The sequence below is a fragment of the Stomoxys calcitrans genome, chromosome 1 (genome assembly GCF_963082655.1).
Source record: "Stomoxys calcitrans chromosome 1, idStoCalc2.1, whole genome shotgun sequence".
Classification (NCBI taxonomy): Eukaryota; Metazoa; Arthropoda; class Insecta; order Diptera; family Muscidae; genus Stomoxys; species Stomoxys calcitrans.
The window spans coordinates 266158901-266174323 of NC_081552.1; the positions used below are offsets into that span (position 1 = coordinate 266158901).

Sequence of the window (15423 nt, forward strand, 5' to 3'; positions counted from 1 at the left end):
ATTTTAGCGTAGACTTCGTTTCAGCCAAGAAAAAAAGTCAATGACTGAATTTGTTAACATTTTCCCATGGATGTTTGTTATGTTTTTTCCCCATGCGGATACATTTCCCCCAGATCTGGAAGTCTCCGCAACTTAAAATGCGATTATCAAAATGGAAAAAATCTCCAATTTGAGCCTAATTTACATACAAATAACTTGGAGTCATTATTTCCAGAGGGGACAATTTACAAAACGCCAAGCGATTTATTTGTTTAAAAAATTTCGCGAAAAAGTCGAAAATATTCACTTATATGCTAATAACAAAACAATACAGACCCACATACAACATCTTTGTGTGTGTGTGTGTGTGTCAATATGTTTGTCAATGTAGAAAATACAACAATAAAAACTCAAGTCTAAATATCAGTTAAATGATGCAGATAGGCGGTAGATAGGTGGTAATACTGAGAATTCCACATCACATGATTCCTCAAAAATTGGTCGCTTAGCGCACAATTAGCGGCCAACGAAACAGCCGGAGACAGCCAGCAAACCAGCTTAGGCTGGGTAGATGAATAAATGCGAACGATGATAATTTGGGTGCAGTTAATCTTTTTAAACGAATGGAAAATAATTTAATCAAATTTACATGGAGGTCCTAAATGAGCTTTCCTGTGTGGGAGAGATGGTTTACAATGAGATGCAATGCAGTGGCAGAGAAAGTCAAACGCAAACTCAAACTCGAGCCGACAGGATAACAGGTTCTGCTTCTATTTCGGCCACTTTTTCTTTCAGCTCCAATTCGGCTTCTTTGAGCTGTTCAATGTTCTTGACTGTGGTTGATTCGGTGGAAACACTGGCAGCAGCAACGGTGGTAGGGTTTGCTGTTGTCGAGGCAGCAATTGAAGACGGGGCACTTGTGGTTGTTGTTGTTGTTGTTGGAGCATCAGTAGACGATGCTGTTGTGCTCGTTGCTGGAGCCGGTATATTGGGCACAGATGAGATTTCCGTTTTGGAAATGCTAATTTTTGTAATTTCCGATGGCTTATCGCCGTTTCCATTGTGGGTGCGTTTAATCTCAAATGTAGGCACCAAAGCAACACTGCCACCGCTATGCGGCTGTATGGCTATGCGATCGATAATAATGTGGGCAGGAACTCCCGCAGTTTCAGGCACCTTTTCTGTGGTTTGCAAAATCACTAGGTGCTCATCTCCGGATTTGCCCGCAACCTGAGGCGATTTTGTGGTTGCCGACTCCTTGTGGCTTTCTGTGGTGCTACTGCCATTGTCATCCAGATGGCGTTTAGTGACCTGATGCTGCTCATTTGGCAAATCTTCTTTATGGTTTGGCTTTATTTCAGGCACAACGGCTGTCTTGTCTCGGGCCACATCGTGCACACTCAATGCCGAGGCAAACAGGCTCTGCTCCAAGTCACCTATCAATGATTGCAGAGAAATTTGTTTCAGCTCTCTCTCAGGCCTGTCGGGGTTGACGTCGTAGACTCGCCTCTTTACCAGATCACTTTCTTTGAAGGCCGTCCCCAGCGGTATGTTGCCTACGAGCTCGTTTAAAAACTCACTGCCAGTTTGCGGCTGGGCCACAGGCAATAAATGAACCTGGGCCACCAGCAAGCCCAGCATAAGCAACACTTTGTAGATGGAGTTCATTTTTGGCGGTAATTTTTCAAAACCAAAATTTTCACTGCTCGAATTGAAGGTGTTGCTTCAACGATGACTTGAGGAATGACTTTCCGTGTTTTGGGCGTTTGGTTTTTAAAGCTTTGCCATGATGGCCGCCGCAAAGGGGTTTGGAGAAAAGCTTTGCTTGCTGTGGCGTTGTACTTTTTTCTGTTATGTTTTGATGCGTTAAAAATTGTAAAGGTGCGAATTTTCTGCTTTATTCAAGAGACAATTTGATGTTGATCTAAGGGGGGAAAAAATCCAATTTTGGTCAGTAGTAGTCAGCGTAATTTTTTCTACCTTGATGGCCGATTAATTAAATAAAGTAGACTACGTATTTAGTTTTAAGAAACAGCAGAGTCAAAATACAAACAACATCATTGTTATTGTTTGGATTCTTCGACACAATAGATATCTAAATACGTTAAACTTTGTCAGAAAAAAAATTTTACAACTTCTGTGGGAAAAACATATGATGTCTGTTATTTTCAAGAAATCCTTATTTTAATATTCTTTTTATCCATTAAAGGTTTTGTTAAAAATTAAAAAAAAAAATCATAAAAAAATTTCGTTAAGATTTTTTAAGACAGAAGTCAGGATTCTCCTCATAAGGTTGTGGGAAACAATCAATCGACATTTTAGACAGTATTCATCATTGAGGATACGATATAAGCTAGTCCCTTGTTTAAAATCTCCGTTTATGTTTTATTCTTATTTGTGAGAATTTAAATCTGCACATTTTGAAATTTTTGATGTTCATTGGGATCTAACCTTTATAAGTGTATCCCGCGCAGCAGTAGAGTTTTGAAGCACTTCGGGTCAAGGCGTATTAAGGTGGCCGTTTCGACGAATTGCTACAACGAAACTTCTTTTTTTTTGGTTATTAACCAAGATCAGCCGCCAACGAGACTATGTTTACAAGCCACAGCGCCCATTACGAAAATCTTAGTGGACAGAAATCTTACTATTGGGTTGCCCAAAAAGTAATTGCGGATTTTTTAAAAGAAAGTAAATGCATTTTTAATAAAACTTAGAATGAACTTTAATCAAATATACTTTTTTTACACTTTTTTTCTAAAGCAAGCTAAAAGTAACAGCTGATAAATGACAGAAGAAAGAATGCAATTACAGAGTCACAAGCTGTGAAAAAATTTGTCAATGCTGACAATATGAAAAATCCGCAATTACTTTTTGGGCAACCCAATATATTCTTGATCAGCCTAAAAATCTAAGACGATCTAGCCATGTCCGTCCGTCTGTCTGTTGAAATCACGCTACAGTCTTCAAAAATAGAGATATTGAGCTGAAACTTTGCACAGATTCTTTTTTTTGCCCATAAGCAGGTTAAGTTCGAAGATGGGCTATATCGGACTATATCTTGATATAGCCCCCATATATACCGATCCGCCGATTTAGGGTCTCAGGCCCATAACAGCCACATTTATTATCCGATTAGGTTGAAATTTGAAATAGTGAGTAGGTTAAGGCCTCCCAACATTCGACCTTAATATAATTTTGATCGGATTATATTTCTATATAGCTGCCATATAGACCGATCTGCCGATAGGGGGACTAAAGCCCATAAAAGCTTTATTTATTACCCGATTTCGCTGAAATTTGGAACTGTGAGTAGGGTAAGGCCTCCCAATATACGACCTAAATATGGTTCTGATCGCACTATATTTAGATATAGACGCCGATCTCCCGATAAAGTGTCTGAAGCCCATAAAAGCTTTATTGATTACCCGATTTCGCTGAAATTTGAAACAGTGAGTTTTTCTGAGCCTTCCGATATCTGACATTAATATGGTTCAGATCAGTTTATAATTGGATATATCTGCCAAAAAGACCAATATTTTGTTCTAAAAAATTTAATAATGTCATATATATTAGACCAATCAATGTCCGTGCCGAATTTGGGTACTTAAGTTATCCAATTTTCACCGGATTGTGACGAAAGGGGGTTTACATATATACCCGAGGTGGTGGGTATCCAAACTTGTTTTTCTTTCTCAATCTCTTTTCTTATTTTCTAGTTGGGAACTATAATATTTTGTCATATTACATTTTTTTATAACCTTCACTACTACTGTGGTACAGGGTATTAGGTATTATTAAGGGTATTATTAAGTTAGTGAATTTGTTTGTAACACCTTAAAGGAAGAGAGATAGACTAGATTGATAAGAGTACTGATCATCCGATCGTCTTCAAATTTGGTACAGGTATGTTTTTCGGCCTAGAGACAAAGTCTATTGAAATTGGAAAAAATCGGTTCAGATTTAGATATAGCTTGCATATATATGTTCGTCCGATTTGCCGTAATAATGCAATAAAATAATCATTTGTTAACCGATTTTCTTTTGGCAGGGAGGACTTTCTTGTGACTCTCGACATTACTGGCGAATTTCATAGAAATTGGTTCAGATTTAGGTATAGCTCTCATATATATAAATATCGTCCGATTTTCACTCCTAAAGCCATTGCAAGCGCATTTATTGACCAATATTCCCAAAAATTTGTACACCGCCTTCCTTGACGACTACCACAATATCTGAGAAGTTTGCTTGAAATCGGTTCAGATTTAGATAAAGCTTCCATATATATGTTCGTCCGATTTGCCGTAATAATGCAATAAAATGGTCATTTGTTAACCGATTTTCTCGAAATTTGGCAGGAGGGATTTTCTTATGACTCTTGACTTTATTGGTAAATTTCGTAGAAATCAATTCAGATTTAAATATAGCTCTCATAGATATATATCGGCCGATTTTCACTTCTAGAGCCATAGGAAGCGCATTTATTAACTAATCTTCCCAAATCTTTGTATAACGCCTTCGTCGACGACTACCACAATATCTGAAAAGTTTGTTCGAAATCGTTTCAGATTTAGATATAGGTCCCATATATATGTTCGTCCGATTTGCTGCAATAATGGAATAAAATGTTAATTTGGTAACCGTTCAAGTCTACGTTAAGTTTTGTGAATAAGACCGTAAAACTAATTTGTTTCTAAGCACACAAGGCGCACTCCATTTTCTTGGTATAAACTGGATCTAAGGAGTGAATTGGTTTTGTTTACTAATAACTGTTTAGGAAGCAGTTTCAGTTAGTTTTTGTGAATCAAACCAAATAAAAACAAGATCATTTGTACAAACATAGATATACACACACACACACGCACTGACAGACATGCAAACAAACACACATGCTAAATGTGTAAATTTAATATCCCATTTCGGGAAATTTCCATTGTTAAAAAGAAGCTCAATAAAAACAAATAAATTCTTGGAAGTACCCCATAATACAACGGCGGACATTTAACCATGCCTATGGGTAATGGTCACAATAGGATCGATCATTAAGTCAATAAGATTTTTCAATATTTTCTCATCAATAATTACTCAAATAATTGACAATATTGTAAATTGAGATGATAATCTCTTCTATCTGCTCGCATTGAATTACATTTCAGCTTTTGACATCTCGATTAAGACAATCATGTTGCCAGATTTTTTATTTACCCGTTAATTATTGCCCATACGTCATATTGTAAACATACACACACGCACACACACAGGCGCATAGCAGCAGCAGTTGTCATGAGTAACCCAATATTGGTCTTCTTCGCGTTGAATAAGGTACTTTGACGTAGTTGCCATTTAAAAAAAAAAAAGGCAATAACAAAAGTCTTGTGATTTTTATAGCATTTGTTTTTTAAAGTTTCAATTGAACTCAAAACAACGTCAACAACGAAAGGAGAAAAGTAGGAACCGATAAACGCTTATATAAAGTTTATCGGCCTTATACACAAAACTTAAGGCCTGGTTATGAAATAGGCTTATTTGACATATCTCCTTTATAGAACTGTCAAATAGTTCTATTTTAAGGGTTCATAAAGTTTTGTGAATTAGGCCGTATACCTTTTACTAGAGTTCAAATAAATTTTATAAGTTAACAAAAGGGTTGATTAATTCACCCCCTAAGCGGATTTTGTATGAAGAAAAATGGTTCCTAACCAGCTTATGTATTTTATATTTGTATTATGGGCTCAAAAATAAAAAGATGCATTCACTTCATAGAAAAAATATAGATCTATATTTGGTATTTACTTATAAAAAAGTTTTCAAACAAGGTGTTAATTGCTTGAATAGTTTTTTTCTTAGAAATTCGATTTTCTTTTGTATCACGGCAAGTGATTGGTAAACAAGGCATGTGTTGAATATATTTTTAATTGTCCGAATTAAATTCTTATTTCCCTTTCGCACATAGATAATGCGAAAAGAAGTGGGAATGAGTCAAGTATATGTCTCGATTTTATCATATACAGACACAAAGTGGCGTGGCTAGACAAAAAAAAAACTATCAAGAAAAAAAGAAAGTTTTATTGAAAATAAATGTCTTTTCAATTAAAAAACAATAATTATTGAAATTTTGGCAATTTTTAATAAAAAAAATTATTGATTCAATAATTTTTTTAATTGAATCTGAACTTTTTGCAATTACAATCATGATTGAAATTTTTGTAATTTTCAATTAAAAATTAATTGATTCTATCATTTTGTTAATTGAATCCGATCTTATATTTCAATAACGAACGGCTTTGAAATTTTCAATTAAATATTTAATTGATTCAATCATTTTTTCAATTGATTGTTAAAAAATTTTCTGTATAAAATATGATTGAAAATTTTATCTTTTTCACTTAAACAATAACGGGCTAGACCACTAACTTTTTTCTTGTTGTCACTCAATTCGTTCGCCAATTAATTCCAAAACAGCTGACTTTATAGAGGGAAAACAGCTGTTTTCATTGAATTGGGGAACGAATCGAGTGACAAAAAGCAAAAAAATGTTAGTGGTCCAAGCTCTTCCAATCATTATACCCTACACCACCACTGTGGTACAGGGTATTATAGATTTGTGCATTTGTTTGCAACGCTAAGAAGGAGAAAAGCTAGACCCATCGATAAGTATAGGGATCGGCTTAGAATCACTTCCTGATTCGATTTAGCCATGTCCGTCTGTGTGTCTGTCTATGTATTCTTGTGATCAAGATACAGGTCGCATTTGTTGTTCGATTTTCACAAAATTTTGCATAAGTCTCTTTTTTTGGTCCAAGGACGAACGCTATAGATTTTGAAAACAATACGTCCAGAATTAGATATAGCTCCCATAAATATCTTTCATCCGATGCGCCCTTTTAAAGCTGTAGAAGCCACAATTTTGGTCCGATCCTTACAGAATTTGTCACAAATTGTTTTTTTGCGGTCCCAATATGTGTGAAAAATTTCATAGAAATTGGTCCAAATTTATATATAGCTCCCATATATATCTTTCATCCGATATACCCTTTTAAAGCTGTAGGAGCCACAATTTTGGTCCGATATTTACTTAATTAGGCATAATATGTTTCGTGTGACGTCTTAATACGTGTGCAAAATTTCATCTAAATCGATTCAGATTTTGATATAGCTCCCATATATAACTTTAATCCGATATGACCTATTGAAGCAGTAGAAGGCATAATTTTGTTCCGATCTTTACTTAATTTGGTTCGAAGTGATTTTTGTGACGTCCCACTATGTGTGCAAAATTTCATCACAATCGGATCCGATTTATATACAGCTCCCATCTACATCTTTCATCCAATGTGGTCTTTTAAGGTTGTAGAAGGCACAATTTTGGTCCGATCTATACCATATTTGGCACGAAGTGCTTTTTTTAAGTTCCTAGTATGTATGGATATAGCTCCCATATATATCTTTCATCCGATATGCCCTTTTAAAATTGTAGTAGCCACAATTTTGGTCCCATCTTTACAAAATTTTTCAGGAGATGTTTTATTTGACTTCGCACTACATGCAAAAAAATGTCATCAAAATCGAACCAGATTTAGGTAAAGTTCCCATATATATCTTTTAATCATTTCGACTATAAAGGCTGTAGTAGCTGAAATTTTGGTCCGATCCCTACAAAATTTTTCTTGGGATGTTTTAATTGACATCCCAATACGTGTGCGAAATTTCATCAAAATCTAATCAGATTTAGATAAAACTCCCATATATATCTTTTATGTATTTTGACTTCAAAGGCTGTGTATTCTTCCACAATTTTCGTACCATCGTAGGAAAATCATAGAAGGTTCTATTCGATATTTCAATAGGCATGCAAAATTAAAATCTGACTAAATTTTGACATAAGTGCTTTATATTAATAGTATTACGTAGACTCGGTGGCGTAGGGTATTATATAGTCGGCTCCGCCCGACTTTTGCCTTTCCTTACTGTTTTTTTAATGGAATGGAATGTTAAGACTGTCCATTTTTGGGTTTTCTTCCCGAATGCATGTAATTCATGAAGTTACTGCCTCGCTACTCTTTCCTTTATAATACGGAAAACAATATTTTCCGTTTCATTTTTGGAAAAACCCCCGGCATGTGTTTTGTTTCTAAGGAGTGATCATGGACGCAAATATAATTCTCAAATTCGTGTTTCAGGAGTTTTACATATGTGAACTATGTTTCATCGAAATTGAGGGTTCGCCCTATACAGAGCTTTTTTTCGCACAAATTTTGATATAACATTTGAATATTTTTAATTAAATTTTGAATCAATCCAATTAAAAAATTAATTGAATATTTCGAAAATTTCAAAAATGTTCAATAATTTTTTTTTATTGAATATGCAATATTTTTAATTGAAACTTGTTTCACTCACCTTTTTCAAAAACTGTGATTGATATTAACATTTTCGTGATTGAAGCAGTTTCATTAAAAAAATTAATTGGATCAATTAATTTCTTGATTGAAATCGATTTGTATTTTTTTTTCTGTGTAGAGATTAGAACGGCGCTGGATCATGGTGCTTTACAACCATCCCAACCGGAGTAGATTGTAAAGCAAATAAAACACTCTTTTTCTGACTTTTGAATGTTTTTTGCTATACTATTCTTTTAATAGAAAGCATTAGACAAGGGTCTAAAGTCGGACAATATCCTGCAATGGAATCTCTACATTTTAAATAGGGATATAAATTTACAATATTAGCTTTAACTATTACGGACAATGTCCCCGACAATAAAAATAGCCTTAAATAAGCCGATAGGTTAGAGTGGTAGTTTTCTTTAACAGACTCAGGCAAATTTAGTACATTGTGGTGGGACAGCAGCGAAAGACCAAACCCCACATTAAATGAATAATACATAATGAACTTTGGATCTTGAGTTGGATTCCAACAATAAATATTGCTTTCACTTGTGTTTTTATGCCCTTCAATTAATTTAGATTCCTTATTCTTTTTCTACTTTAGAAAAAATAAAACTAAAAATTCATATACTAATTTTCCTAGTACAAAATTTGTACACATGTCGTATATGTAATTATGAACACCACATAACTCATACGCCCAATAGCACACAGCAAAAATGTGTGTTACCATGAAAGGTGCCCTGTCTTGTGACATTTGTGACTCCGATCATCCAGCAATATATCAATTAATTCCTAATAATTGCCGATTCTCAGAAAGATCATATGAAAAAACCGACTATTGTTGTTGAGAATAACAGTCAAAAGTGTTTGTTTATATTTTGCACTCAGTAAATGTATCGAAATGTAATACATTTTACATACCTTGGAGTCACAAGGGCAAGGAGACACATACGACACCTCAGAGTTTGCCATCTCTTTTTCGCCAGGAAACACGCTCCCAATCGAGCACAATTAATTAACACCTTTAGGCAAAGTAAACAGCAAGCGTCTCATCATTAATGCACCATCATCGTCGCCGCCCTCAGTTATTAGTCTCTCGGTGGAAAAATCCCCCCGCTAAAAAACCAGCTCTTCATCAAATTCTAGCACTTTTTCACATTTCGCAGCAAGATTAGCAATTAACAGCGGTGATGTTAATTGTCCGCACGCTGGACGGGCCGACGGGCTATACTCACACACATACATGGCGATATGCTCATATCGTTATTTTATGGGGCGTTAAATACAGATCCTATAAAAGATTGTTCCATTATATGATTGAGTTTAAAGCATTGCGTTTCTTGGCTTGGTTTGGTGGTTTTCGAGACGATTCACGGATATCTTGACTCATCTCAAGGAAGTTAGTCTCTCTCTCCCACACAAAGGAATATCGTTGGCGTTGGATAGACTATACCAGACATAATGAAGACCGTCATTGCCATTGCAGCTTGGTACTGCTTAGCCACATTGGGATCTATTTGTTGGTCATTGCCAGTGTTGGACTCCAGTTCCGGTATTGATAATGACACCATAGAAGAATTGAAGGCCAGTTTGAACGACACTCCCAAAAACCTGTAAGTGCTTTGTCTAGCCCTCTAGCTTCAGAGTTTTCGTCATTTAATCGTTTGCGTTTTTTTTAGATATGTGGTTAAGGCTGTGGTCTATGAAATCGGCATCCTAACCGAAGTGGGAGAAAATGATACCAGTTTTGAGTCACAGGAGCGTGTCGACCTAACCTTCTTCGATGCACACACCAACAATAGCTTCATCGATTTGGGCAACATACCGCTGCCCATTCAGACCAACGTTTCGGGCCAGGTTCTGACTGGCATTGCCCCCTTCAATATTGGCGCATTTAGCAGTCCATCGCAATTGCTGGAATCTCTACCCCTCACCGGCAGCATTGTCAATATTACCCACAGCGACACGGCGTACTATCAACTCACCAAATCCAATATTACAGATGATGAAAAGCCCAAAGTAATAGACCCCGATCAAGTCAATAATCTGTCAAAGGTGGCTTCGCTATTTCCTTCGGCGGGCCTGCCTCCCATAGGCCATAATGAGGCAGCAGATTCGATAAATACGGTCGAAGGCAACTAAAAGAATTTCCAAGATTTTAGATTAACATAGAAGTTAGAGTTTAGGAAAAGACTGTCAAATTCGGTAACAATTGTAATTTAAAAAAAAAAAAAAAAAAACAAAATAACAGAGAAGACGAAAACGTGGAATGTTTTAGCAGTGCTATACATTCATATTTTATTTGTATTATACTTTTACACCATAGCTATAGCCGTGTATGTGTGAGTATTGTTGATCAATAATCATGCACACTATTTAAAATTTTTACACTAAAAAACAAAACAAACAACAAAAAATATATGTGACTCATATTTATGTGTGTGTTTTGATCTAATTGATAGGCCAGATATTGCCTGATATTACAGGTACTGGTGAAACGCGTCGCACCATGGGTAAATGTGTGTGTAATCCTCTGACTTTCTTTTTGCGTTGCAAATTTACAGATTTATAGAAAGCGAAGGAAAACAAACACAAAAAGATTAAAGAGAATCCACATACAAATTCTATGTTCTGCGGAACGTTAAAAACGGCTATATACAGGCATGTTTCCGTATTTGTGCTGTTTGACATTGCTTTTCCACTGCCAGTAGTTGGCAGAACCAAAAAAGCAATAGCAACAATCGACAAAAATATCTATACCAGATTGGAAGTTCCGCTTTCAGACCGTCATTCGTTTGTATAGAAGCCATTGATTTGGCGAGATTCCTTAGCAGCTTAATACTTGCGATCGTAGATCAAGTATTCCCATGGAAGCTAATAGAGAGATCGGTCTATATGGCAGCTATATTCAAATCTGGACCGATCGGACAATAAATGCGCCTTTTATGGGCCCGAAACGTTAGAGAGATCGGTTTATATGGCAGCTATATCCAAATATGGACCAATCTGTGCCATATTGCAGAAGTATGTCAAGGGGCTTAACTGTACTCAGTCCCAAATTTCGGCGACATCGGACAATAAATACGCCTTTTATCGGCCCGAAACCTTAAATCGGGAGATCGGTCTATATGGCAACTATATCCAAATCTGGACCGATATTTGCCATATTGCAAAAGTATGTCGAGGGGCTTAACTAAACTCACTGTCTCAAATTTCTGAACCAATCGGGCCAAATTAAAGAAAGATGTCGAAGGGCCTAACACAACTCACTGTCCCAAATTTCATCAAAATCGGATAATAAATGTGGTTTTTATGGGCCTAAGACCCTAATACGAAGAATCGGTCTATATGGCAGCTATAACCAAATCTGGACCGATCTGGGTCAAATTAACGACGGATGTCGAAGGGCCTAACACAACTCACTGTCCCAAATTTCATCAAAATCGAATAATAAATGTGGCTTTTATGGGCCTAAGGCCCTAAATCGCCAGATCGGGGCTATATGTGGACTATATCTTGATATATGGGGGCTATATCATATATAGCCCATCTTCGAACTTAACCTGCTTATGTACAAAAAAAGAATCTGTGCAAAGTTTCAGCTCAATATCTCTCTTTTTAAAGACTGTGGCGTGATTTCAACAGACTCGACTTAAAATGACATGACGATCAAGAATATATACACTTTATGGGATCTTAGACGAATATTTCGAGGAGTTACAAACAGAATGACAAAATTAGTATACCCCCATGCTATGGTAAAGGGTATAAAAACAAGTAAAAGCGTGTTAAATTCAGGCGGGCCGAAACTTTTATAACCTCCACCATGGATCGCATTTGTCAAGTTCTTTGCCCGGTATCTCTTTATAAGCAAACAAAGAATAATGGATAATAATTGGTATGCTATTAGAGTTATACCAGGTTATGGACCAATTCGGGGCATACTTAATTTGGTTGTTGGAAACCATAGTAGAAGTCATTGTGCGAAATTTCAGCCAAATCGGAAAGGATAACGCTCTATAGGAGCTCAAGAAATAAAATTGAGATATCGGTTTATATGAGAGCTATATCAGGTTATGGACCGATTTGGACCGTACTTGGCACAGTAGTTGGAAGTCATAACAGAACCCTACAGGCAAAATTTCAGCCAAATCGGACAAAAATTCCGGTTTCCACGTGCTTAAGAAATCAAGTCTAAAGATCGGTTTATATGGGAGCTATATTTATATCTGAGCCGATATGGCGCATTTGCAATCCCCAACGACTTATATCAATACTATGTAACTGAGCAAAATTTCAAGCGGCTAGCTTTACGCGTTCGGCCGCTATCGTGATTTCGACAGATGGACGGACTTGGGTAGATCGACTCAGAATGTCGAGACGATCCAGAATATGTATACTTTATGGGGTCGCATAAAGTATACATATTCTCAATATTTCGAGATGTTACAAACGGAATGACTAGATTAGAATACCCCCTTCCTATGATGGTGGGTATAAAAGATGTAACGCGAACGCGTTGACGTAAAGCTAGCCGCTTGAAATTTTGCACAGCTACGTTTTATCTCATTTAGCTGAAATTTTGCACATAATGTTCTGTTATAACTTCCAACAACTGTGCCAAGTACGGTTCAAATCGGTCTATAACCTGATATAGCACCCATATAAACCGATCTCCCGATTTGACTTCTTGAGGCCATACAAGCCGCAACTTTTTGTCCGATTTGGCATTTTGCATGCACTGTTTTGTTACGACTTCCAACATCTGTGGCAAGTACGGTCCAAATCAGACTATAACCTGATATAGCTCCCATATAAACCGGTCTCTCGATTATCCTCATTTGGTTTCTAGAAGTTTTAATTTTTGATGGTTTGACAGATGTTTGGTATGTACAATAAAATTATGCCCTTCAACTAAATTTCGTTTGAATATAGTTTTAGTTAATAAATTCAAATTTTATGGGCTTTGAACCTTAAATCGGGAGATCGGTTTATATGACAGCTATATCCAAATCTGGATAGATAAGAAATGTCGAGGAGTCTAACTCAAAACGCTATTTCAAATTTCAGCGAAATCGGACAATAAATGTGCATTTTATAGGCCCAAAACTTTACATCGAAGATCGGTCCATATGACAGCTATATCCAAATCTGGACCGATCTGGGTCCAAATTGAAGAAGGATGCCGAAGGGCCGAACACAACTCATTGTACCAAATTTCAGCAAAATCGGATAATAAATGTGGTTTTTATGGGCCTAAGACCTTAAATCAGCGGATTCGTCTATATGGGGGCTATATTAAGATATAGTCCGATATAGACCAGAATCCGTGCAAAGTTTCAGCTTAATATCTCTATTTTTAAAGACTGTAGCGTATCCTCAACAGAAAGACGGACATGGCTAGATCGTAGATTAGATTAGATTTAGATTTTTACGATGATCTGTTAAAATAGAAATATTTTTTGATAAATATTTCAAGGTAGAAAGAATACATTTAAGGTATGACTTGTTATTATATTCTTATAGGTCGATTATGGATTGCAACCCAATTTCGGTTGAGTTGCTAACTGCCAATGTACTTAGTAGCGAGAAAAATTTCTGAGTTTGTACAAATTTAAATTCGTGGTTTAATCTCCTGGCAACGCAACTATATTTGCGCGACAATCCATATTCGACCCCTTAGTTTTAATTATTAAAAGTTATACTCATTTATAAAAATGTAAAATTGTCAATGAAATTGTTTTAATTTTTAATAAAAAATAATTTAAGATTCAATTAAAAATTATTGAAACAATTTTATTTTTTAATTGACTACATTTTTTTCTATACTCACCAACATAGGATTGGGGCATACTGAAACCAGCCATTCTGTTTATAACACCTCGAAATATTGATCTGCCACCCCATGTGCTAATCATTGAGCTTTAACTTGCATCGGGTAGCACTCGTTGACGTCTGAGAAGTTTGCCCGATCGCCGCGGGAACATGGTGGCCATTGTTAATTTAAACGCGTCAATAACTCGCCTTGTCATATAGAGCATCATGAGCACTCAGTATTTATGCAGGAGCCGGTACAGCGCGGCCTCTTACTGAGGCTTTTGGCTCGATACCGTGCGAAAGCCGCCTCAACTCCTACAGAGCAAGGTTTGATACTGACATGCAAGATGTATGTCCCGATTGTGACCAGGGACCACACGATGCACGTCACTTGTTTAACTGCCCAGCCAGATCCACTCGACTTAGACCCAGATCCCTGTGGACGCACCCCATCTTAGTCGCAAAGTTCCTGGTTCTTGACACTCAACAGTATCAAGCAGACGAAAGATAGATCACAACAAACTACTACAACAACACACTGCTACAACATCATCAACAACAACAACAACAACAACAACACTGTCTGCGCCGGGAAATTGGGCCTCACTTGGAGTATTCGGAATTTCCTCTCTCGAGGAGGTGTCGGTCAGTTCATTGAAGTGGCGATTGGTGTACTCTCTCCCAAGTTAATGAAATAAAAGCTCTTGATTTCAAACAGAATATGTTTAAAATGTTGTTTGCATTTATTTTATATAGGTATTATTATTAATAATATTATTTGTTGTATTAATAATAAGATTTTTATTTTACTGAAAATTAAAAATAATATAAATTATGTAATAATTATAAATGTTACCTTTAGTATGTATACTTTATAATTTCTTATTTCACTTTTACTTTTGTTTTGTTTTGTTTTTATTTTTGTATCTTTTAATCTAAAGATGTTTATTTTCGCTTCACATTTTAAATTTTTAATTGTAGTGCCTTATCGATCATATGTATACGCTTTTGCATCTTATTCAATTACTATTTATATATACGTGTGTGTGTGTGTGTATGTATGTGGGCTTGAGTGAATGTTAGTAATAGGTATTGAAAGTTTAAAAGGACACCTGCATATATTAACAGAATATCATTTCATTATGCACAACAGAGAAGATGTCATAGTGGTGGTGAAGGGCGGGTAGGGAGAGAGGCAAAGGTAGAGAGGAATTCTTACTATTTGTGTGTGTGTGTAGTA

The 15423-nt window shown here is 36.2% G+C and overlaps 2 protein-coding genes across 2 annotated transcripts; one reads left to right on the forward strand and one right to left on the reverse strand.

The window, feature by feature from the left end:
• Positions 1-219: 219 nt before the first annotated feature.
• LOC106093815 (uncharacterized) lies at positions 220-1725 on the reverse strand. Its single transcript, XM_013260976.2, has one exon. The coding sequence runs from the start codon at positions 1645-1647 to the stop codon at positions 715-717; it is 933 nt and encodes a 310-aa protein (XP_013116430.2). The 5' UTR covers positions 1648-1725; the 3' UTR covers positions 220-714.
• Positions 1726-9525: 7800 nt separating this feature from the next.
• On the forward strand, positions 9526-10802 carry LOC106093816 (uncharacterized). The gene is made up of 2 exons (XM_013260977.2): positions 9526-9979; positions 10046-10802. Exons 1-2 carry the CDS (start codon positions 9828-9830, stop codon positions 10506-10508), a joined length of 615 nt encoding a protein of 204 aa, XP_013116431.1. The 5' UTR covers positions 9526-9827; the 3' UTR covers positions 10509-10802.
• The last annotated feature ends 4621 nt before the right edge of the window (positions 10803-15423 follow it).